This window comes from Siniperca chuatsi, linkage group LG14 (assembly GCF_020085105.1).
Source record: "Siniperca chuatsi isolate FFG_IHB_CAS linkage group LG14, ASM2008510v1, whole genome shotgun sequence".
Classification (NCBI taxonomy): Eukaryota; Metazoa; Chordata; class Actinopteri; order Centrarchiformes; family Sinipercidae; genus Siniperca; species Siniperca chuatsi.
The window spans coordinates 5,302,997-5,329,807 of record NC_058055.1 but is presented as its reverse complement, the minus strand read 5'-3'; the positions used below and the strand labels follow the sequence as shown (position 1 = coordinate 5,329,807).

General features: G+C 42.3%; 1 protein-coding gene across 1 annotated transcript in view; it reads right to left on the bottom strand.

Annotated features, from left to right (window-relative positions):
• Positions 1 to 2,030: 2,030 nt before the first annotated feature.
• cxadr (CXADR Ig-like cell adhesion molecule) overlaps positions 2,031 to 26,811 on the bottom strand; it is a 40,706-nt gene continuing 15,925 nt past the window's right edge. The window contains exons 2-7 of the mRNA XM_044222253.1: positions 15,999 to 16,168; positions 12,076 to 12,280; positions 8,488 to 8,643; positions 8,244 to 8,366; positions 6,330 to 6,468; positions 2,031 to 5,141 (exon numbers count right to left, since the gene is read on the bottom strand). Coding sequence (XP_044078188.1) covers positions 4,859 to 5,141; positions 6,330 to 6,468; positions 8,244 to 8,366; positions 8,488 to 8,643; positions 12,076 to 12,280; positions 15,999 to 16,168 — 1,076 coding nt within the window. The 3' untranslated portion in view covers positions 2,031 to 4,858. The remainder of the gene's footprint in view (positions 5,142 to 6,329; positions 6,469 to 8,243; positions 8,367 to 8,487; positions 8,644 to 12,075; positions 12,281 to 15,998; positions 16,169 to 26,811) is intronic.

Genomic DNA, 26,811 nt, shown 5'->3' with positions numbered 1-26,811 from the left:
TGTGCCTTTAAAGTTCAGACTGTCAGCTTTAATTTAAGAGTAGTTTCAGACAGACTGGTTGCGTTGTTAAAATAACTACCGTCATCTATTTACTTACTTACCCTCCCACGTGTGTGATATTAATATTATGATCATTTAAGTATGAAAGGATGCTGCATTGAAAACAAAAAAGAATTTGTCTTCAAGGTCCTGTTTTTCAGACTTCTGTGAGTTACTCTGCAAAGTAGAATCCTGATTCTACACTTAAATAGAATCTGTATCTAAATACTACGGCAATCAAAAACAAGAGGGACCATGTCCAAAAATGGCTGTAGCTCCTCAGTCATTCATCCGATGTGGCTGTAAAAGCTTACATTCACATCATAATCTGTGTCATTTTACATCCAAAGTGCTAAGAGCGGCGAGCCAAAATGTTAATGTACTGCTGTGCCAATGGAGCTGATAGAGCTCACTCTTCATGCATATGCATATTCCTCTATCCTACCCAGAATTCCCCCTGCAACCCTCTCCCAACCTGACTGAGGTTTCTAAAAACGGCAGAAAGCTTAACGTCTGTGACAGCAGACGTCACACTGGAGGAGAGCAACTTTGATGAGACCCATGCTTTTAGAGGCCGCTTTTGTTAGCAGGGAGCGAATCACACTTTACAAGATAAATTATCCCGCTAGCAGGCGGCTTAGACTGTGTACAACCAGATAAGGTTGCCAAGGAAACCCTCCTGGAGAACCAATGAGCTTTTTTTTTTTGCCATACCAGCCTCCTTGATCTGTGCAAACAATTAATACCTTACCCAGGCAGAAGGGAGGGAGCCGGGGAAGTGAGAGGCAGGCACAAATCCCCAGGTGCTTAGTACAACACCACTCTCTCCCTTCAGCTATGTGAATGAGGACATGAGGTAAAAAAAAAAAAAAATGTCACAAATGGATATTGGGCTGGAAGACACTGAGGGATGATGTATGACTCATTGTGCATTAATTCAATGAGAGAACAGCGTTTAGTCCATAAATCTAATCTGCACACATGCAGTAGCACACACCACTAATGTCATTTTAATGAATGTTTTGAATGCACAGCCATAAAAGTGCCATTATATCCCCCCACATCCATTTGTAGGACGGCTGTGTTTGCACAGGTATCACTGCAGCTGAACAAACTCCTGATGTGCAGAACTGCTGGGGAGCCATTAGGATCCATGAGTGACTTCCACTAGCCACAGATCACTGCTCTGGGGCCCTATCTATTACTGACATCCAATTATAGCAACGGACGTCCGCTTAGCACTACTACTAAGTGCTTTAGTCTTTTTATTGACTACCTGTCAACAGCCTGCACACAGTGGGGCTATTGGCTAATAATCGATCTATCCACACGGCAAGATCACCAGCATGTTGTAAAGTGTATGAATAGTGTGAGGAGGGCAACAGTGGTCAGAATAAAAAGATGTGCATGATTTGTCCCATAATCATTAACTAGGCATTTCACGCCATTCAGCATACTTAATTAGAAAGGTAATTTTGTACAATTTTGATTAGTGCTGGCTTGCAATTTAAGTAATTACCCACAACATTAACTAAGGAGGGAAACTGGCTGCAACTGAAAAGGGTTAGCAAATGTTGAAACAAATGGCCACGATGCTATGGACAATACAGCGCAGCCATGAAATGACAATGAGTCAATAAGAGGCATACAGGATAAGCAGATGGCTCAACAGTGCTGGTAGGCGAGTAAGGTCACAAACCTTTGCATGTTTATACTGGAGCTGAATGGTGAGCACTGGCGACAGCAGGCGGTGATTGTGCCTGCCCGCTTCATTGATTAATTACAGTCATTCAGTGGTTAGAAAGTCACCTCACCTGGTGTAAGGGGTGGAATTTACTGGCTGATTAAAATTAATCGCAGTCAAAAAGCTGCAGGAGGCAGAGTCCCTGGAGAGCACGCACTACTGCTGAGGAGCGAAACTGAGTTTTACTCATGCTCAAGTCAACAGCTCCTACTGCTTCTGTAGACAATCAAATGCACAAACATGGCTGGGTTTTTTTTTTTTTTATTCCATGGACTTTTATTATTGAAAAATACAGCACAAAAATACACACAAAATGAAAAATTGGTTTTCACACAGTGTGCAAACCTCAAAGATGATCTTCATACAATATTAGTACGCTGATTTCAAAGCTACAGTTAATATTGTTAGTAGTAGTTGTCATTAATGTTCTGAGCACATAGGAGGGACAGTAACAGGACTACCTCCCCAAGAGCTCTGTACAGTTTGTCAGCAGGTGAAAGTCTAACTACAATTCTACAGGGGCCCATCCTGACAGCAAACTCCCTTCATGTACAATTGCACGCACGCACACGCACACACACACACACACCCAGAGTAGTGTTTAAGAGGAACTGACAGATATAATTTCTTTGTCCAGGTGGACTCAGGTTTCACTTGCCTTGGTGTTAGAAAATAGGTGCGACATCAAATCTGCCAGGAAGTACAGGGGCCAAAATGTTTCTAAAACTGTCACCTCCCCTTAGATCCTAGAATTCACACACAAAACTGTACACACACACACATACACATACATACATACATACATACACACTCACACAAAGCCAGAAATGTCCTCAATCATACTAGGGAGCATTTATACTTTACTGACAAGACCCACACCGCCCCTTCTCTTCTGTTTTAGATATAGATTTGCCAAGCACAGCACGGCAGAGCATCACATACACATACAAACATCATCATCTTTATATCATTCGACAGTGTTGTGATTAGATAAGGTTACTTCGACAGGATATTTATACATACAGCCAGAACCATTTATGTTATTAAAAAAAAAACACGTCTATTTACTTAATTTTAAATAAAGTAAAAAAAACATGAAGTAATGTTTTGGAATATAAAATCAAAGCTTTAAGTCAGTGATAAAGGTCTGGATAAGCTATGGGGGAATTTGTGTGAGGTTAGTGGGCGTGGGAAATCCTAGACTCGACTTGATCGAGGCAACAGAAATCAATAAGGGGTCACTATGTGCTGATTATTATATTGTTCTAGTGGCTGTGGGCTATGATGGCCATTCAGGATGATGCTACTGCACATAGCACGGCACACATTGGCGGACGTCCTATGACTCAACTGCGGCAACAAGGCACAATAGAAGTTATTAGAATCCAGCTGTGAGGGCTGTACAGAGGTGAACTCAGGGGAGGTGTGTAAGGCTAAAATAAGGAAGAGAATAAGGCGTCAGAGCAAAAAGAAACACAGTTTGCCCACTCCAAGTTTTCATACTGGGTTTTTTTTTTGTCAAGTAGCCGACAAGATGAAATGTTGGGCTTTCAAACATTTCAAACAATGGAAGGTGTGGGGCATGGTTTAAGAGTAGAATACCCCACAAACTGCAAGGACTGGCCACTGACTGACTACACACATTTATAATTATCCAGACTGCAAAATGATCACAAACCAAAGTGGTTGTAAAGTGGATGCAGAGCAGCACAATTCAGCATTCTAAGGCGTTTCACATTTGTTCCTCTTTGTGGGCACTTTCTTCATGTACACAGGCTTTACATCCTCCATTAAAAAGTCCAATTAATGCTACAGAAGCCATGAAAGGTTTCATATTGACCACAGAGAGAAGGTTAATCAAGATATTGGCTCCTTGTAATGCAACTGCAAATAAGGAGGATTACATATGCCAGACATCTGAGGGCGGTGACTGATTCTACAGATGATGATTAAGACTCGGTGCTCTTGTCCTGCTAATATGGTGTGTGTATGTGTGTGTTTAGGGAGGCGGACATGTTCTGGTGGTCACAGGGGTTAGGGGCCTGTTGACAGTCAAACACAATCAAAACTGATTGCTCAGTGAACCTTGCCGTCCAGCTGCTCCCCTTACGCTACCTCCTCTAAGATCTCTGGAGGAGGGATGGCGGTCTTTTATTGTTTTTTAAGCTTGGTTAAGAAGCAGTAGTCTAACCAATCACAAGATGTGGTGGGCTGAGCCTCCCCCTCACCACCAGCCAATCCTGACCACTTCAGCCCCCCATCCAAACCCAGACTGGACAATTCAAACAACAAACGGTTCAACAGAAAACAGCTGACCTAAATAGACATTTTTCAACTCTGTCGAAGGATTAATTCAAATCTGTGAATTTTCTTCTAATAAGTCTGTCTTTCAGTTTTTCCAATGGTCAGAACATCTCGTTTTACAATAAATGTATGAAATTCATTCAATTTGTCATAAACTAGCAGAGACTGGATTGCCTGAAAAATGATCATACTGTTATGTAGGCATTAAAAGACAAATAAATGATCTATACATTTCCCAAACTCCCATTCACATACATACACTTATATTCACACACACAACTGCAATTCTATACATACATGCATGCATACAGCTCCACAGCTGGCCAATTAGGGGCCTGGGTCTGTTTTAAACATACAGTATCTCTACAGCAAGGGCCATCTATATTAAAAAAAAAAAAAAAAAAATGCATTCACTTATGTACAATATAATTTGTATATTGACCATTCTGCTTTATATCCACACTAATTGATTTTTCAGTGAGAAAGTCCAGGAAGTAAAATTCATAAAAGGTTGTTTTTTTTGTATTTGTATTTAATAAAAAGTTAATGTGCTCTGTTGTGATTCCGGTTACAACTCAAATTCCTTCTCAGCACCACAGCAGAGCCAGGTCTTCATAAGAGGAGTATACTCCCATTTGTAAATAACGAAGAGCTAAAAGTCAGGCGGGTCAGCCCATCCCAGCTCTTGCTCTATCTTCATTGGCTTGTGTCCTACCCCTTTCCTCCGTTCCCTCCCCTTGTTGCACAGTCCCTTCCCGAGAAGAGGACAGGCTAGACGATTGAGCCGTCCCTGTTCTGGGCAGGGATCATGACGGGGATGGCCCCCATGCGGCTGAGGTTGGGGCCGCCCATCTTGGCGGCAGTGGGCGGGGGCAGAGGGGCGTGGCTTGGAGGCCTCTCGAACTCCTCTGATGAGGGAATCTTGTCATACTGGGGCTTCAGGGCGTACTCGTGCAGGTTGGAAGGCGACATGGAGCCCAGGGAGGAGCGCTGGCTGCCCACGGTGAAGCTGCGCGCCGTTGAAACGCGACTCTTGGGAGGGGGCACGTCCTCTCTGAGAGGAAACGGAGACAGCAGCACATTTAGACAATAAGACAAGTCTGTAAACTCACGTTCATAAGCTTAACTGAGTGTCAAGTTAGAGAAATTGAATAAGGAAAATGATTTTCTCAGGTGCTATAAACCATACACGGGTATAAAAGTCTGGAATATCTGGCACTTGCTGCAATGAATACTTAAAGAGTCTGCATGAGCCATTTCAGGAGCAAAACATGATTTGACTCAATAAGAGGGACAAATAATTGGAGTTGGCCCGTTTGATTGGTTGGGGCAGTGTCTGCACTGCTCAGCCACACTGACTGTTTAATAGCCTGCAGAGACTGAGCTGAGCAACCAAATTCAGCTATGCCCCCTACTCCCTCTGCCACCACATTAACAACTAATAAGCAGTAATAATCCATTTAAATGCTCAATCAAACTGAGCCTGAGGGGCCAGAGCTTGTTAGTCCATAGCTACATGCTGTGGTGTTTCAGTGAACGTGTGTGTCTGTGTATACGAGACAGGACCAGTGGTCTAATCCTCTTTGTCCTACAGCATGAGCAGTGTCACATTGTGGTCTTAGACAGATTCAGTCCGCAGCAGAGTGATAGTAAGCCCAGGGGTTGTACAGAGCCCATAGGCCGGATGGAGAGTTGGATGGTGAGGGGGGGTTACATCACCCCCCCCCATGGCTCTGGAGGGGGGTGGGCGGCAGCCAGCAGCCGACATGACACAGGATCCACAGAGCAAACAAAGCTTTCAAACTGATTACCACAGCTGTTTATTTGAGGAGGGGTGAAAAAAGAAAAACGCTGATGGAGAAAAACCATTTTCATGGTTGTTGGGGCTGTTGGAGACGTGTGTGTGTGTGTGTGTGTGTGTGTGTGTGTGTGTGTGTGTGTGTGTGTGTGTGTGTGTGTGCGCGTGTGTGCGCGTGTGTGTTTATCTGAGATGACCACAGGTCACACTACATGAGGAGCTTAAATTAACAATCACATGTACCCTATGGCATTTTTAGTGTAAATGCTAGACAGCATTACTTCTAGTTCTAGTTGATGCATACATTTAATCTAGTATTATACGACCTGAGACACATTTTTCATATATAGCAAAGACTACACAGTATTACAAAATATTTTTCCATCATAAAGGGAGCTTTTTGTATCTCAGAGCCAAGTCTCATTGATGTTTTAGTCCGTGTACCTTATCTCATTGCAGATTTCCTTCTCGTACTTCTTCCTGTGACGGGCACGGCAACAGCAGAAGAGGATGATGGCAATAATGATGAGGATCAGGAGTACAGCAATTATGACTCCTGCGATGATGCCTGCAGTGTTGGGGGCTGCACAACACAAGGAAGAAAAGGGTTGGAAGATTTGGGAAATGTAATTTTGGTAGCAATGACTTAAACATAACTAAGGGTCTGCGTCCAACAAAGACCTCAAAATATACTGCTGGATTATTTTCACAGTGGTGCTTTGACCATGGATTTGGGTGCTCATGCCTCATAACAGGTGAGTTACAGTGTTTTAGCATCTAGCACCTTTTCTCAGCTTATCACATTGAAAAAAGTTAAACATTTCTAAAGTGCAATTATCAATGTCACTCAAGAGATCCTCCTACCACTAAAGCGCAAATTATAATTTCTGCGTCCACATGACCACAAGGTTCTGCGTGATGTAAATATCATCATCTGCAGACTGCACATGTGTATGCAGACACCAAATCATAAACAGAACCGTGGCCTGTTTGAGTATATCTGGCCCTTGAGGATGAGTCTGAAACAGAAGCTGGATCAAAGAAGAGTCAGAGGGCAAGAATGAGAACCTCTGGCACATTCTGCAGTACTGTAGCTTATAGGCACACCAACAAAATAGCGGTGCTGAGCAGATAAAAACAGTACTCAGTAACAAGACCAAACCATGAGACAGGTGTAGGAAAAGTTTACTAAAAACAATATTGAAGTGTGCATGTTCTTGTATGATAGCAACATCATGCTCCAGCACTCAGCTACAGCTGCCCTGTGCTGCAGCACTTGAGTTTGACAGCGCTGTCACAACGTGTGGTGCCACCGCTTCTACTACTCAAGAAGCTGACACTGCCTAAAACTTGTCCCCCACACTCGTGAATCAAATGTATCTTTCTAAATGCAATGGAACTTCAGTAGGACTTTTATTTCAGCGGTGGTAGCATTGAGAAGACCATGTTATAACACTGCCACTTGGCTTGCTGAAGTCCATTCATTTTCTATGTTTAGCTGTGATAAACTGACAGATTTTCACTGCAGTCACCTTCATCTTCTATTTGTTGGTGAGGAAATATTGAACACAAGTGAGCTTTAGCTGTATGTGTGCTAACACTGATAAATGTACCACCAGTGCAGGTCCACAAAAAGAACATTTTTGCACTGAAAAGTGTTCCCACAAATGTACAATAACCTCCCAAGGTACAGCAACGATAATACAATGCAATATAGCACAGCATTAAAAAAAATAAAATAAAAATTTTTATATTTATATTTATATATATTAGTATACAGTATATATTTTAGTATACAATAGTGCAATTTGTCCAATACAAATACCTGCAGACTTCCCACCAGCCTCAGCTATAGTTTGTGTTTTGAGGTAGCAAATGTTAGCATGCTAACATGCTACACTAAGATAGTTAACATGGTAAACATTATACCTCTTAAATATAATGCATGTTAGCATCATCATTGTGAGCATGTTGATGTTAGCATTTAGCTTAAAGTACCACTGTGCCTAAGTAGAGCTTGACAAAGCTGCTTGCATGGATGTGGACTCTTGTCTTGTTCTCAATATTACCTCATGATTATACCATTGTTATAACAGGTATATTTTGGTTGTATCTTGGATATATAACTGTACTTCCATATTGTACCTGTATAGGGTCCTGCCCCTGTGACAAGCTTTTGTAGTCCAAAAGTACAATTCTGGTGGACCTTTTTTTTTTGTTGCCTGCAGCAAATACATTAGCCAGCTGACAATCTGACAGCAGTTTTAAAAAGCGGTCAGACAGCTGACGGACAGGTCTAAATGTGAAACAGGCCGAATTCAGGTTAGGGCATCAACATGAAGTTAGTTGGGTACTCACGAGGTGTCACGTTGAGATACAGAATACAGTCCTCAGTGCCAACACGGTTGCTGGCAGTGCAGCGATAGCTGCCAGATGCGCTGGCAGATGCGTTCCTCACGTTAATGGTGCCTCCCACGGGATCTGTAGAGAGGGCGAACACATCAATGAAGAGATGACAGTGCTAAACAGAAAGAGGACCTGTATGTAGGACTTGAACACTATTTTTTATTTGTTTTTGAGTGCTTGTGAAAGGGTCCATTACCCAACACAGCAGAGGCAGGCAGCAGCTTGCTGTCACTGGTCTTCTCCCAGCTGTATTGCAGAGGGTTGGTACCCTCGCTAGATATGCACCTCAGCACAACGTCTTTGCCTTCCTGTGTGGGGCCTTCGGTGTAGCACCTGGGCTTGGATGGCTTCACTGTGGAGAGAAAAAGAAAGAAGGAAAAGTGATTGAGGGAGGTGAAAAAGAGAGGACACAGCCAGGTGGCCGCATTAGCTCCTAAAAACACAGTCCTCCTGCCTGCAACCCTGTTATTTTTCAATCTTTCATGTTGTGGGCAAGTTGCGTGTCTGTGTATTTGTAAAGTTGATTCCCTCCTTTGCTCAAGCAGCAGTCATCAGCGTAATGAGAGCAGTAATCAGAGTAATTGATACAGCTGCTGTCATTACAGGAGCTGTCACTCAGGATAATCGCAAGGTAGAAGAGAACCGCGTGCCATTGGACATACAAACACACGTGCATGTAGCATTCAGGGTTAAGGATGGAGGCAAAGCTTTCTGTCTTAAAGCCGATGGTATGCAAACACTCCTCGGTCAGTCAGAGTGTTGGCAGGAGATGAGATGGGGGATTCAAAAACAAACAGAGCTCCAAATTAAAAGCAGACCAACTCCAGTGAAACCCAGACACACAGTCAGCCAGGCGAGGAGGAAAAAGGGAAGAGAGAAAGAGAGAGAGAAAAAGAGAAAGGGACTATGAGGGATAATGTTTGGACAGAACAAATCTGAGGCCACAATTCAAGTCTGTGCTCTGTGTTCACTGACAGAAAGCTGACATCATGGTGTGCTAATAATGGGTTCTGTAACAACAAAACCCTGGAGTGGGGCTCTCCAGATCTGAACCAGGTGTCAGGCGGGAAGGGGGAGCTTAGCAGGCATAACAGTAAGGATTAACAGTAGACTGACAGTACTGAGTGCTCCTACTAATCTAATAAACACACACAAGGTCAGGACGGAGGGGGCAAAACAGAGAGCAAAAATTAAGCAGGCGCTGATGGACAGATGGTGGAGTGATGGGGGCCAAGGCTGTACAGCTCCTAACTCACTGGCCTGCTCTTTGCTGCTCTTGTGCTGCACCGACACACGCATTCACACAACACACAGTAAATGTCCGAGAGCTGACATTTTGAATGCATCTTTTAAAGGTGAAAGTCAACTCGACGTGTCTGAGCACTGTAACACACAGCTCCTCGTATTAGAACTGCTGTCCGATGAGCAGATTTATCTGTTTGAAAGATGAGGTCAAAGAAGGTGACAGAGGCTGGAGGAGCACAGAGAGATAAAGGGCAGAGCGATACAGCCAGCCTGCCTCGGTTAAACGAACAATGAATTGAGATTTATGAGTTGCACAAGGCTATCTTGTGGTGAAGATAAGTAGAAAGGGATTGCTAGATTGTAGTATTCATTGCGGTCAGGAGGTGCACAACTTCAAAGAGTGACGACTGATTGTTGAATGGTAAAGTGAGATATAAGCACCCAGCGTGGACTAAAGCCAGGCAGACAGAATGAAAGAGATTGGCTGTTGAGCTTTGCAGTGAGATCCCGGATCCCATGAGGATTGTCTGGACTTCAGGCAGGCAGAGCTAAATGATTGGCTGTTGAGAGTATAGGTGGGGTCTAGTCAGAAACAGTTTTGAGATTTGCTGACATGCAGTGCTGAACTGCAGGTGGGTACTCTCCTCCTGTTAACTTCAATGTCCTGCTGCAACCAGAGGAGAATACACAACAAGGGATGCAGTACCTGGACAACATGTACACTGCATGTGTCAGCATGTGTGTATACCTGCATATGGCAGTGTGTGTGACAATCCACAGAAACACCCACTGTACAAATTGAGGTGTGTTTACATTTGTGCGCTCAAATGCATGCACGTCTCCCCTGTTCACGGGACCATCCACCTTGTGACAAGATCAACCTGAAGATAAAATGCAGAGCAGGCAAGGTGTCCTCACCTCTTCTTGTCAATGTTTCTTTGCTAAGATCACCCCTGCCCCTGGGGTCAAAAGCTAGCAGCCTGACAGCTTCTGTAGCCTGGAGCTATCTGCCTCTCTCATGCACACACATGCACGCTATAGCTAAAGACATCTGCATTTTAACCACAGTGAAAGTTGGATTTACATTTTAGTCACTAAGCTGATGATCAAATTATCAAAACGACAATCAAAATAATTTGTATGAGAACACACTAGAACTAACGTCTTCACAGTAAAACAGTAACCCTGGAATGATCATATATGAGAAATACGTTTTAAGAAATAATAATAATAATAATAATAATAATAATAATAATAATAACAATAGTAGTAGTATAGTATAATAACCTCAGCCTATGCTGTTTAGTTTCTATTTTAAAACAGGATTGGTTAACAAGGCAGTTTTGAAATTATAAACTTAAGCAATGACATTGACAAACATTTTAAAATGACAATTCAGCAGACTTAACCTCATTCTGTTAAGAATATGTATCAGCGATGACTTAAGCAGTGATTACTTTTTTCATGTTGCTTCTGGTCAGATCAATTTTTATGTAAAATAGCCTTCCCAAGGGCGTTGTCAGTGGTTCTTGGGGTCAGCTGTAGTCACAGTTAATGGTCAGATTATCTGTGGCCATTCATCTCTCTTCCTGTTTGTTTTCCAATAGCCCATGTCTTTCTGGTTGAGCTAGTTGATGCAGTGCAGTCACTTTTGTACACATGATATCATGTCAAAAAAATTTCTGAAGCCTGCCCTATCTTTAAAAAGGAGAAACTATTCTGATGACAGGGCTGTGTGATAATAGCGTAATACACAGTTTACAACACAGACTAGTGCAGCGCATGTGGGTTGTTTTTCCCATATGCAAATACCAGGCCGGTTTCGGGAGGCGATTCACTTTCGACATTATTTAGTCAGTTGACCGATCAGCAAGGCCACTGTGTGTGAGTGTGTGTTTGCCTAGGGAGTGAATCATCTGACTTATACAACTCTGATGTGTCACCCATCTCATCATGTGCAATAAAAAGCCAGCTGAGTGCATACACTCCATTTCTGAGTTTTGCCCACATTTTTTAAAAGACAGGATGACGTGTGCTTTGAAAATTATTTGTAATATTCCAGATTATGTGTTTCATAATTAATAGTGTAATCATTTTATGTTTTCACAGTTAATATTATTAGAATATAGCTAATATTGTAAAATATTTGCATAGCAACAGCATGACAATATTCATTTAAAACGGGAGCTTTAAGTGAAAAAAGGAGCAATACAGTAATTTTATTCCTCAAAACCAATACTTGTGATAAGTTAGAAATCAACGTAAAAAATAAAATAAAATCAGGATTATCATTTTAGACATAATCGCAGAGCATCTAGGGTGAATACAGAATTGTATCACAAAGGGGGCAATGCTCTCCAGCCTCCAGGAAGGTTATGCACTCGATTTTAGAAAGGACTAAATCAAAACAGCCAAGGAGGGTAAAGGGCATGTGATTTGGTGCATTTCCACTGTGTAGAGAGAGCGAATTTACCCTTTGAGGAAAAAAAAAGACTGCTAACCTAACACCAGAGTGTGTTCGGTGGTTTGTTCCACTCACCCATGACGATCAGCAGCATCTTCCTGCTGCGGATACCGGGAGCCTTCTTCACCTTACACTGGTAGGTGCCCGAGTCCGATGACTTCAGCCCCGTCAGGTTAATGGAGGCGTCGCCGTTCTTGGGGTCGGCTGAGTTGAAGTGAACTCGACCCCTCATGGGGGCGTAGTAGTCCTCGTAGGCTCTGTCACCTGAGTAGAGGATCACCTGGATGTGGAAAGGAAGTGCAGGAAAGAGAGTTTTAGTTAAGAACTTAAACCTACTTAGAATGATGCACTGTATCTGACTACATTTACAAAAATAAAAGTCCTTATTGGAAACAAATAAAACAAAGGCCTTGAAATGACAGTTGTGTGCTTTCTGAAAGCAAAGGCCTTGATCACTGAACCAACCAACATATATGGAAGAGAGAAAGCACCCTCTCTTTTATCTCTGCAATGCCCTTCAGCCCGGCAGCCTGTGCTGCTCTGCCCTTTCTGTGCTTAAGAAGAATGGTGGAACTAACAAAGCGACCACTGTGGAACCAAATCAACACCTGCTGTGTCAACAAAGAGCAGCAGCCCCCAATTCTGTCCAACTACTTCCTCACCACACGCACAGTCTGGGTCTTGAACGCAGCAAGGAAATGCCTACAAATAAAGGCCAGGTAGAGCAAACAAGAAACCTCATAGCTAGCAGCTGTGGTGATGGAGGGGGGAAAAACAAAAACACAAGGAAAGAAACAGGGAGGGTAAAAGAAAAGCAAACAAAAATGAAAAGAGTTCTCATTCTCTTTCATAAACACTGGCATATTTTTCCCACATTTCCATGTCTTCAACAGGCTTTTCTGTGCCACGATCAACACCAGGCATACGCACAGCAATACCCCTGGGTAGAGAGGAGGAGAGAGGAAAAGACTAAACATGGCAGGAGGAGAGGAAGAATAATGAACCCATCAGAGGAGGCAGAGCACTCAAAGGAAGCACGAGAGGAGCAAAACAAAGGGAAACAGAGTCAGTGAGGTTCTGGTGTGTCTACAGCAAGTTGCCTTTCTGCTCCATTTCCAACTGGAAGACTAGTTCCTGGAGCTGCAAGGCAGGCGTGCTCGCAATGGGCGCTACGTACATCTTGTACATATTAGCCACGTAAACAGGTAATGCAGTTAAAATTCCTCTTGGCTCTCAGGGGAGGGAAACCTATCCTTCTAACTTCACTGGGGATCAGAACATCAGCAGTAATAACAGCAATATGTGAAATGAGACCATGGAGGAGAGGAAATTAAATTGCCCCGAGCTCAGCCAGACAAGAACTCTCACTTGGGCTTAACCACTTCACAGGCACACAGATGGGAGTGCTTACACACATGCACACCTCTAGCAAAAAAATCTGAACTGCACAATAACCTTGAGAATCATGATCCAATGAAAAAAAAATCCCATAAAGAGCCTGGGGAATGAAAATGAAAAGGGCAAATGACTAGACAAGCTGGCGGGGGCTGGAAAGGACAGAAGAGCACCACAGTCTGTGTGCTGCGTTTCATAACAGGTAGGACACTCAATGATACAATCGCCACCTGGCCTGGGCATTCTCAGTGGACGGATCATGCTGCAGAGGTAGAAGACCTCTATTGGCCAAGCTTAGTTTCATCAGATGAGGTCATTGTCATGTGATGCTGTTGCTCAGGGAGGGAAGAGCAAGAGGTGCAGATCATTTGAGAGGCAAAGCAGAGAGCCGCGATACCTGTATACTCTAAACAACGTGCAGAGCTCTGGGAGTGCAGCATTGTGTCTTTGCGCTCCCACAGACGCTTTTAAGTTGAATGAAGTGCTGCTGCCACATGCTCTCACAGGAACAGCTCTGCTCCAAACTGCTTCGCAAGGTTAAAGCAGAATCTCTGCCTGAAAATAGATTAAATGTCCTTCAACATTGAGGCTATAGGGAATGTAACAAAATGTGGCCATGAGCATTCACGATCATCACTGATGTACAAACAAACAATGGAATTTTCATGTAACAGTGTCATGGCTTTACGTCCAAATCCTCCAATACTTTGTCAACATGCACAAATTCCTGTCGCAATAACTTCAGTAAACAAAAGGCTCTGCTGCTGTGCTCAAGGACAAAAGAGACAGGTAGGACGGTATGATATGGGTATGTTTGTTTTGAATGTATTTTTCTCTGCTATTCACACCTTTCAGATTCGTTTTCATAATTGTTTTCCTCGTTCTCACAGTGGTGGTAAATGCTCAGGGCACACCCTCCATTCAGCTAATCTGTAGCCAGGCAATGAGAGCCAAATGCAAATGACTGTTACTGTAGGCATGCCCGGTATCTCTCATTCAAGCACAACAAAGCAACATGCATTATGCTTCCTTTAAAGAGGCCCTGATGATATGTGGAATATGTCAGATGAAGGAGGCCATCATTCCCCACCAGATACTGGACTGAATAGATAATGCTGTGGCATTACTTCTGATTGCATCATTGCAAAGAAAAGGCAGCTGGAATATATGGTTCATTAATATAAACAAAACTCTAAGGGTTATTTGCACATGCCAGGCACACCACACAACTCATCTCCCTCCTTGCAGAAATTATGTATGACCTTGTGAACTGATCCTGTCGACTAGTTCTTGACTTTAAAGTTTTATCTGATAGTGTCTGTTCCTTTAAGAGCAGCCTGGATTTGCTCATCTCAAGCCATGTGAGCAAAGGTTCACCATGCTTTCTGAGCATCTGGGAGCCTCTGGCTATAAAGTTTAGCCTTCATTCTCATTTTCTTGCCTGACCTGGTAGCTTTGGTCCTTGCAGATCGGCCTAATCCTATTTAACACTGTCACATATATTAAAGTAGCCCCTTGGAATTAAAATGCCGCTAATTACAGCAAATTTACTCTGAGCATGACTTCATATTGGTTAAAGGCTATACGAATGAGTGTGTGTGTGTGTGTGTGTGTGTAGCGAGCAAAATCTGATATGTCAAGGAGAACAAATACGTTCAGAGAGAGATGTCTGGACTGTTTAAATTCCTACAAAGGTTTGGCAACATTAATGAGTGTGCAGATAGACCTCAGCAAAATGGCACGTAAGAAAAAAACAACAACCATGGAACCAGATGCAATTTGGGAACATTTGATATATTTCTACAGCTGCATTCAAACATGTAGAGGAAGAGCCCATACTGGGGAGCCACCCACATTGAATTCTGTGTTCCCTTGTGTCCCCCCCCCCCACTACTCCAGTTAATGATTCAGAGTAAAAACAAAGTAGGTCAAAAACAAATAGATGGTGATAACTGGTGTCTCCACATGGGCACAATTACAGATACGGAGAAAGCAGTGACCAGAAGCAGGAATAGAGGTCTACCTGGGTGAGAGCAGGGCTGGCTGGGTCAGTGGACAGAGAGGACAGTGGGTGGATGACAGAGAAAGAGAAGCCTAATGAAGAGCCTGTGACCTACAGTATTTCTAACATTCAGCCAAAAAAAATAAAAAATAAAAAATAAAACCTAAAGCCACAGGATACAGGGGGAAAAAAGAGTGGAGGAGAGGGATGAGAAGGCTTTGTGACAGGTGGGGGAGTAGAGAGCCACGGGAGAGGACCACACCACTGGAACGATCTGTGGCAAGAATCTGTCTTTATGGCTGTGAAAGCCCTGAGGGCATGTGGAGATCCTGTGGAGTTGTGTAGTCTTCCCTTTCCATGGCTGAGGGCCATGCTGGAAAGGGAAGACACTGCCTGGGATAAAGAGAGCTCCCACTCCTCCCACTATGTGTCTGTGAGAGCACTGCAGAAAACAAATGCTCAATAGAAGTGAATGTGGCTCAAATTACATTTGTCTTGTATACTGTATACTTCCTATATTACACTGCAACACCTTGATATGCTTCTATATCTTTGAAATAAAACTGTATTTTCAATGTTTATGGGGAACATCTACACGTACCACTTTGTCCTCTTTCTGGTTGTCAGAGGACAACAAGCTCCATTCAATATCCAGCGGTCCAGAATCTTCAGGGGCCAGAGTGAACTGGCAGTCCAGCTTCACACTCTGACCACTGGCCTTCTCTATGGATGTCGGCCCCGTAGATGTAATCTCTAGACCGGTGGCCAAACCTGAACAGAGACACACACAGAGAGGGAATGAATGTCAACACTGCAACATGCATTATAATAAAAACAACTAGACTTGCAAGCAGGTACAATGGAGTCCAAGCACCCCAACATAAACCAGGGGTTTCTGCAGTGTTCACCAAATTCAATTTAAGACTTTTTATTCTCACACTGAATGCAATTTGATACCTGTTTCAAGATCATACCAGTCAAAGAATGACGGAAACCTAGTAGGGACAATAAGGCCTACAATTATTTATTAAGTACATACATTTTTTTGACATTTATATCACATTTTTGTCAGTACATCCCAGCTGTATATAACAGTATACCTGCAATTCCTAGAAATACAATTAACGTGACCTGGACCCAGATGAGCGGCAGAAAATTGAATTTTTAGACCAATTAAAAATTATTATTCTTTTAAGCTTCATTCTTTTTCAGCCGTCTGGCAAGAGATATAAAAGTATCTGCTGTCGTACCACCAGACTACAGAGCAGCTTCTTTCCTCAGGCTGAGACTCCTCAGCTCCACCTCGTCCTCCACACTCCACCACAGATAAATGACATGGAACTTTCTATTATGCTGGTTTTTCACAATACCACACCACTACTTTGTATAATATATGTATATAGGTAACTGTATATTTTATTAATTTTTTTCTATTAATTTATAGTATTTGTGTATATATGTTCTGTGTGTGTAGCGTGAAGGGGGCTTTAATTTCATTATGCAGCCTTGTATTGTAGAGTGACAATAAGCATACTTTGAACCTCGCAGTTCATTGCTAAAACCAACACTTGACACTTGAGAGCAGCTAACGCAACTAGCAGTAGTGACAGTGTTTGCTACAGGTTTGATGATGAAGCTGACTGAAACGCTATAAAAAAAAAAACAACCTCCTACAGCACAATCCACTGTCGAAACAATCCCACTTTTAGTTTATAAGTGTGTCACATCTCCAGACAACCAGCAATCAGATAATATATCATTTGACTAACAGCCCTAGAGGCTCATCGACCCAAGGCAATTGGGAAGCCAAGACCATAGCTGAATGGGACTTTAATAGGTGGTGGAACACACATTTGTACACTGGGGCAAGCTCAGGCAACCTCAGACAGTGCACACTCCTAGGATCATGAAGATCGTTGAGTCTGCATGCACCAAAACGTCTCAATAAATCCTTTTTCATCTCATTCAGGAGTCATGATAACTTTCCCACTCTTATTCATCAATGCAGCTAAGGACAATGTGAGGTGACATTTTAAATATGAATATTATCACTTCAGACTGTGACATAATGATGCCCGCTATAAGCACACTGTTTATTACACACTGTTTATTAGCCCACCGTAATTTACAAGTACAACATTCAACCAGAAAGATCTGACCAGGCATTTTTCACGCAATTTGAGCTCCTCTCTAGCTTTGGCAGCAAAATCAGCATTTCCTTTAACTTTGAAGTTTTGAAGTGTATTTCTTATTCATAATAGTTTCATCCTGGGACCAAATGAGCTAAACCTCTGTAATAATGGTTGGCTGCAATGAGCTTCAGGAAAGAGAAAGACCTGTGCCAGACACACCACCCGATCACACAATCACAGCCATAACATTCTGTCGGAAAGAGCCTCTGTGATTAACAATTGCTTACAACGTCAAGTTTTTTTTTTACAAGTTTTGGCGAATGACAATGTTCATCTTTAACATTTTGCAAAATGACAGAAGACCACAGATTGTATTGCATAAGGTTTTTTGGTGATGGAAAATTCCTTGCTTGCATCAAAGTTGATGAAAATTGTTTGTAGTGACTTGGTTTACAGAAACATTTTCATTCAGTTGTCAAATATTTTGATTCCGGGAGTGTATCTCTCATAAAATAATATGGGAAGTATCTCTTAAAATATGCATAATGTAAATGACACAGTGAAAAAAAAAATACAGACTAATTCAGCAGAACATAGCTTGGCTGAAGGAATGGTGATAATAATAAAGAGAAACTGTAGCCCATCACCAAACTGGAACAGACTCTAAAGCATTTATTCTTAGAACGAATAAACATAATTTCCTGGTGACATCAACTGGGTTAAGATTCTCCATTCAATAAGAGACTTAAGCCGCAGCAAGGAACACAGTCCATAGAGAATGGAGTTGTCACATGCTGCCTCGACACATTAAAATCCTTCTGACAGCCTGCCACCTTCCAGTCAGCGAGCGGGGGGAGAACAGCTTTTTTTTAAAAATGAAATCACCACAATATGTTGCTGCTAAAAAGCGTTGTAAATGTGTAACAAACGCGTATCACGTCGCACAATTATACCAAACACATGTAACTGAAATTTTCTGCTGATTATAAAAGAGAATTTTCACTCCACCTAACACATAAGAACCACAGCATTTTCCTTAGCTACATCTGCATCTTATTTAGCTGCGTTTACACTAACTGACTAATTGGTGAACCAGAAGCCAAACCTGGCAACTGTGAACACTCCGTTAACCTCTTTTCTCTTCCTGGAAAGGTTTCCTTTTTAATTACAAGGTTTCCATAAAAGACAAACAAACAAGAACACATGCATCTAAACAAACACAAAGGGATCTAAAGTAGTGCTTCAAGTGCATTGTATATGCTGTACTGTAGTGCAGATGGTTTGTACTAGGGCTACAATCACCCTTTTAACTCTGTATGAGCTACAGAAACTTTGCAATCCCTTCTGTCGTCCAACCCAGCTGACCACTGCCTTTGTTTTATTAATTTGACAACATGGCAGGTGGCAGACATGAAGGAGGGCACTCAGCAGAACAGCACCCAATGCTATGTCAGTTGCAATGCTTCTCATTCAAATCTACCAGCAGTATGAGCGAGGTCAAGGTGACATTTAAGGATATGTATGCAAGTATGCAACTTAAAATTATGAAAATGAAAATATTCCTTTTGTAGTGATTTTGTTATTTAGACAAAGAGCCAGCAGGTTGTGTGAGGGAAACTTCCAGATCCTAGCCCTCGAGGGTAAGGAGGGTGTGAGCTCCAGGTTGAGGTCGAGGGCGCATCTCATGTCCATCAGCTCTGTTTCAGCCTCAAACCTCATTTCCCTCTGGGTTGTGGTAGACAACTGAATGAAAATACATCACAGAGGCTTACACACATATAGGGAGTGACAGTCTCAGTCACACCCACTATTGTTGAAGCTCAGAGCCTGTAAGCACTTGATATGGTTGCAAAGCACAGACATAGTTTTATTCCCCGGCCGCCTGTGCTGCAGCTGGTCGTTTCAGCCCACAGATTTTGACAGACATCCTTGATGGGAGCGATCCATCGCCTTCAGCAGAAGCAAGAGAAATGGGAAGCAATATAGAGAGAACAGAGATTTGTGTCTATCACTGTCAAAATGGATACACAGCTTGGCATCTGCATGACGGAAAGCTGTGTCAATTCATCAAGCACTTAAAGAAGCCGGGGCATTTTTCAGAGTTGCTTAGAAAGCGGAGAACATTGCATTCTGTGAGAAAAAGACAGTATTCAGCTGGAACAGTTTATCAGAGAGACTGGTTTTCTCTGACGGGCAATAAGGGACACTGTCTGATGTACCTGTTAAATCAATGACACACCTCTGAGGCCTTAGGCAGCATTTGTTTAAATTACAGTTCAGCCAGAGGCCTCTTCCATTCAGCACCACACAAATGGGAAAAAGTGCCATTTCATCCCTTCCACTGGCAAACAGATTTGTTTCCTTATAAAACTGCCTGTCTGGTGGCTCAGGTGACAGCAGTGTCAAGGCAGAGGAACATAAACACTAGGAGTGTAATCTAAGGTTAATTCACATTCAATCAACAGACAGGAATCTACATATAAACCTATTTAATCCGGCTACTGCAAGTATAGAGTCTTGGAAAGGAACTGTGGTAAATGCAAATGAGATAATTTGGTTAGTTTCTTAAAAGTCACAGTAAATCTGCAATTATAGCAAGGCAGGCAGACAATGTTAAAAAGGTCTTGAAAATAAAAACCTATTTTCTCAATCATCTTCTTAGTATGAGTGACGGGGTCCCATATACACACACATTTTCTGCAAGTGTGAACAGTTTTGGTTATTTCTCATCTGTATTTGTGTTTTTGCCCTTGCTTTTCTCATTGGTTTGAAGTGGGTGGGGCTCAATGGAAAAAGGTGATGTCACGTATTTCCGTGAGGTCACATATTTCCGTGCACCAACGAGTTTAGCAACATTTGAATCAAAATGTGATGACAATTTTGTGTTCGTTTTCTCATGTTTCCAGCACGGTGAAATTAAATCTGATGAAACCACACCCACACAGTTCTGACGAGGCAGATTAGTTGAGTTTTTTGGGGGTGTTGAACTCCATAAATAAACAAAAACTGTATGCCCCCCCAAATATTTATTTAGTCATGAATATTTAATGTTAAGGAAAAATATGTAAGATATGTATGTTTTCAGGGGCAAAACATAAAACCATTAACAAAGCCTTCTAGTGATATCAATGACACATACAAAGATACATGTTCCAGCTCTTAAATTATGTAGGATTATCATCTTTAGCAATAAAGGCATTTGTGAGGGAAAAAATTTCTACACTTCATGTACAAGCACCCAGATGACCATCCTTTCCATGAAATGCAAATCTCTATAATGGAGATACAAGCTCAGTAAAAAACAATCCTTTTAATCATTTTAATAAAAAAGTCAGTTGAATGGGGCCTGTAAAAAGGGAAGGAAGAAGAGAAATGAGTCCTAATAAAGATTATGTGATCAGGTAAGCCCAGTCAAATCAATGGCTGCTATCTATCTAAACAACAGTGTAACATTAGGAATAAATTCAAATTAAATAACGAAGACTTGAACGTGTAAACTGACACAGATCGATCCACACACAACCTTCAAGCAATTTAAATTTAAAGCCCCCAAAGCTTCAGTATTTCTCTACGTGTGCAACCATCAAAGTTAGAGTTTTCAAAACAACATCCTTAGGTATTAATTATTAAGAGTTTAAAACATCAAAATGTAGCGAATCTGCTTCATCAGGACTGTGTGGGTGTGGTTTGATCAGATTTGATTGACAGTGGTATGGTAACATGAGCAAACACACGTCACCACCTTTTTCCAGCTGAGTCCTGCCCACTTTAAATCAAGGAAAAGAACACAGAGAAAACAAAAAATACAGGAAATATCTCACATAAAATAACCCAAACTGTTCGAACTTTGGCAGAAAATTGTTCGTTCATGTAGGACCTCATTACTCATAGTAAAACGATGATTGAGAAAAGTAATTTTCAGGGCCTTTAAAAGATCACAGATTATCATAACTAATCATCAAAAAATCATCCCCTACCACTAGTTGCTCATAGAGGAAGAACACAAAATAACTGTGCGGGCCCCCTGTTAGCGTGCTCAAAAAGGCAGCTCAGTGTTAATCAGTAACTAGCAGCTATCAACACATACTGTACATACAGTGTGTGAACCCTGGAGCACGTGACTGAGCAGAAACCTTACTGAGCTCAAAGTCTCTGCCACGGTAAGAGAGTGCTCCATACAGTATAATCGCTGGCTTATATAGGGTGACCATCGGTCTTTATTAAGAGTAATGGCACCAGAGCTAAAGCAAACTGGCCTTCTTCCTTGAAGGTAATATAATCAGCTGATAAGAGAGACCATCATTACAGTCCAAGGAAACTATGAAAAATAGACTGTTGGTAAATGCAGTCATGCATGTAGACCAGGCACACACAATTTCCTTGAGTTCAGCGTCTGCTGTTGTAGTAAGAGTGTGTCCTACTGTGTGTGTGTCAGTGTGTGTGTGTGTGTGTGTCTGCATAGTAGGGGAGCCGAGCAGTGGGGGAGGGCACGCTGGCTAATTAAAAAGTCGGTCTTAATAACTATTCATGGCTGCCTGTCTCTCTGAGCGTCTCTTTCCCTCGATTCTCCACCACACTGTCTGACACAGCACATCCCAGCGTGGTTACTGGGAGACCGGGAATGAACGAGAGGAATTTAGGGTGTCAGCGCGCTCCACCCAATACCCCCACTGCCATTCACTTACTCACCCCCCACCTCTCCATCCCTCCCTGCCTGTCCTCCTCCTTTCTAACACACCCATGATTGTGGAGAGCCAGTCCCCTGGGCCTTCAATTCTCTCCAGTGCTGCTGATTGTAGCCCCACCACCCACCCCCTCCACCTTTGTCGGCATACAATGGGGAGCGAATCCTGTCTCCTGGCAACCAATCCCTCAGAGAAGGTTGTCGTGGCGCTTAAGAGACAGCATATAAAAGAGAGAGAGAGAGAGAGAGAGAGAGAGAGAGAAGGTGAAGACAGAAGGGAGAGTATGAAAAGGGAAGTTAATGTTACTTCACCATTGATAAGCATTTGTGGAAGTCAACAAAGTGTCCTGGTGAGGAATCTTTATAAACATCCACATGGTTTCATTACAAAAGGAAAATTGTAAACACAGGTATAGTTTCACTAGAAATGACTTTGCTGATTGAAATGATGAGCCGGAATTGCTTGTTTTTCTATTATTGGGATGGGTGGTAAGACAAAAAGAGCAGTCTGGAGACCTCACTGGGCACTGATAACTTGTGACAGGCATTTATCTACGACACCTAATAAAATAATTTGAGAAAACCTGTCTGCAGTATAGCCTGATGGCCAATACTAATATCGATACTTTGGGGTTAAAGAAAATCCAATAATGCTATAATGGCTGATAGTAATTTTACATAAACACATAACATAAATAATCTTGATACGGATCCCTTAGATCTGTTTTTTATAAGAACTGTGACCAACATACATATTAAATGGTTGAAACATCACCTCTCGCTAGTATATGTAATGGTGACACTTACTAAATTACCTCAAACCTTAGGTTTGGCATTTCTGTACTGCAATTTCTTGTTCCTTAACAGCCGACACACATACATATACCAATATATCTGCAATAAGCTAATGTCAGCTTGGCCATTTCATCGGTCTACTGTAGCTCTAGTCTGCAACAAAGATCAGTTTCTCACGTGAATGTACATAGATTTCTAAGCATGGATACCATTTACACAGACGTGTTTTGTCAGAGGTCTTCTAGGACGACATGAGGTTAAGCTGTGTGGTTTAAGGAGTAGCTTCAGCAGACAGCAATAAACCCTGAAATCAGGGGACAGTTTGACAACCCTGACCCTTGTGCTAGCCAAGCTAAAGACCCTCAGAGCCTTGGCAGGGGCCACAGTGATCATAAGCCTCTTTCTCCACCCTTTGACCGTAAAGAACATCCTGGGGAATAAAGTCTGAAAAGCCAAGTCTTACCATGGATAAAGGCAGTTGCTATTTCAAACTCACAACAACAGCAACAACAAAAAGCTTGGCTAGGTGAAAGAGGTGAATGACCTCTGTGAGATCGACTTCTGTTTACTTTCTTTAAGGTTTGCGTATCTTAATGCAGTTACACATTTGGTCTGGGCCTCAGGGGCAGTGAAAGCATTTCAGCCAAATGGAAATGGAAAACGGATCTAAGAATTAAGATATGCAAGTATGAATGAACATCTTTTTCTCATAAACAACACTCCAAGTGGAAATATTTTCAGTTTAGTGCTCCTTGAAAAACACCCCACACACACACACAGACAACAACTTTGAACAAGAACAAAGTATTATTTCCTATCAAGTGAAAAGAAAGCACTCCTGAGAACGAACAAACAAAAAAACACCAGTGACAGCTTTTGAAGAGTGTGGCACGTTTTCCTGGATGGGCAATGATGGTGGGTTGAACATTAGTGATTCATTATGGTAAAATTGCAGTCTGGAGGGCTCTGGAATGAGCAAATTAAACAGCACAGACGCTCTCCCCATCATAAACAGTCGAGCCAATCCCCTGTGACCATGCCGAAGAACATCAATTATTTTGGGCACAGCAGAGAATAACTTCTTGCTGCTCAAAAAGAAGGCTCTGAATGCTCGCCCCAGTGCCCCCGCAGGAACTACTCAATTTGAAGCAATGTGGGTACCCTGAGAGGGAGCCAGGCCGTGGTTTATTTAGTGTTGCAAAGGGCTGGGACTGTTGAACCATACTGATTGTGCTGTAATGCAGCCTGAAAGCTCCACTTGCCACACAGAGCTGCCATCAATTCCCAGTGCAGATGACCTAAAGGCTGTTTTGACATAATTGAACATTAAATGATGAAGGGGTGACGAATGACAGGCACTTTACTCGACTGCCTGAGCATTTGACAGCTTTTAGACGAGCCTGTGGGGGATGTGGTTAATGCCATTGCTGTGAATGTCCACAGCAACCAATTGCTACATGTATCCATGTATATCAACACTGACAATAATTCTGATTTTATTACTTAATTTATGAAAGCCTAGGCTTACCAATAATCCTGGTATTTTTTGCATAAAACAAAAAATGCCTCCCTGCCGCTGCTGCCACAATAAACTTCATTAAAAAGGGGACAATTTTATCATATTTCATACACATTCAAATTGGATTTGTAATCCCACCATCAGGCTGGTAAAAACTGATGTCTTTAAACAATTGAGGGAATAAAGGGACTAAAACAAGGAAGGAGGGAGAGAGGAAAGGGGATAGGAAAGACAAATTCACATTGGTTTGTTCCTTAATGGTCGGTTAATCAATAAGGTAAAGTCTTCATCACAGGGACTCTCAAGTCAGGGCCTTGAGAGTTGTATTTCTTATTTATAGAATGCATTAGCATTTGACAAGGTGTAGGACAGTGGATTTAAGCAGCTGCTGCTTGTCTAACCTCTCTGCCACCATGAAATGTTCTAAAGCTAGACACAAACCACTAAAAGCAACCCAGGCCAACCCTACATCCCTTCCTCCTCTACCCCCTGTGAGAGGAGGCAAATTTATCTAAAGAACCCTGAAGAGTCAGATAAGAACCCCCGGCGTCTCTGAGACCTGTGGAAACACACACACACACACACACACACACACACTCTCACACACACAAAAGGCCTGTGTCCTTCAGGATTTGCTGAAGCCCAGGGACATAGTGAGATGGTGACAATGTGGGGGCTGGCTGTGCCGTAAAGCTGATAGGCAAGATGCCAGTCCAAGGAGCAGCACACAGATAGTCTACTGATAACACTCTCATGGGAAACAACAGCAAATGTGCCAATGTAGTCATGTGAGGAGGAAATTAAAAACAGACAAGAGGCAGAGGGACACGAAGGTGCTGAATATGAGGTTGTTCAGTGATACATTGGTGTGCATTGTTTATAAAAATGCCCGTCTGTAGATGTAGTTGTGACAGAGAGGAGATACAAAAATTGAAACAGGTGGAGTAATTACAACATCATGTCCTCCTCACTTTTTTTGGCGGGACACACACACACACAAAAAACTATTCCCTGCTAGCAATTAGTGAACATGTGAAAGCAGTTTGCATGACTTGAGAAATGGTGCAAAATAGAAATATGCTTCAAAAACTCACACACAGATTTGTGCGTCTTTGTTGCCACTTAATCCTCATTACAGGAGGAGGAGGGGTGGTGGATCAGGCCGAGGTTTTAAATCAATCATCAGCCAGTGATTAAGGAGAAAGTGTACGCCAAAGTAAAAACAGAGGGGTGAGACAGCAGTCAGGCACTAGTTGGCCCATCAGCGACATTATGATCCCTGCTACATCTGCTATTAGATTGCATCTATATATGCTTAAGTATTAGACTTCTCACATACACAAGACGTGCTTTCAGTCTAATTGACTTGCCAGAATAAATTGGTTGACGCTGCCCACAAAAAGTTTTGATTTGCATAATCTGCACAGAGGATCAGAGACACACTGCAATCACATGCTGCTGATCTGATGAAATGCATTTCTGACTACTTCCTAGGTGGTTTGGGAAACGAAAGCCAAAATGGTGCATTTAGTACAGTGGCAGTTTATACATTTTTATTTCATCCAGTTAGAAAAAGGTTCACAAAGGGTGAATGTAAAGTTCTGGTAGAAAGAAGGTAAAGGTTTAAATTCAGAAATCAAAACAGATTTCAAGTTTTTTTTAATGTTTGATGAAAAACAAAACAAATAAGGATTGCATAAGGCTGTTGAAAGAAATCATGTGTATCAAAAGGCATGTATTTGTGTTCTAAGCTTCCAGCAGTTTACTATGAACCAAAAAATTAAAGCCAAATGTCTCAGTGGGGTGTAGTCATAGGGTGTCTCTCTCTCCTTCCACAGGAGTTTCCCTGCACTGAGGGGGAGGCAGCAATGCCGCTGCCTATCCTATCCCCCCCATCCCCCAAAACAAATTGTTTTGGGGGAAGTGTCTGATACAGACCAGGCCCCTGCCGGCACCCCAGCCCCAACCTTTGTCAGGGCCCCAGGGCACAATGCCAACTGTGATCAGGAGGCAGCATCGCTGATCAAACAATGAGACACAAGTGCAGCAGAGTGCAGCTACTTCATTCAGACTGTTGATGGACTTACAGAGTGGGTTTAGCTGTGGGATAGAATGTGTTGGCGATCTGATACAGATAATATGGGTTTTAGAGAATTTACAAACTCACATACACATTTGCAATGCAGAAGACAAGCAAAATGTGTGAGTATAAGGAGGCAAACAAAGGTTTCTCACAACTGTTTAATTATGTCAGAGGTGAACACACAAGAAGTCAGCTTAAAGC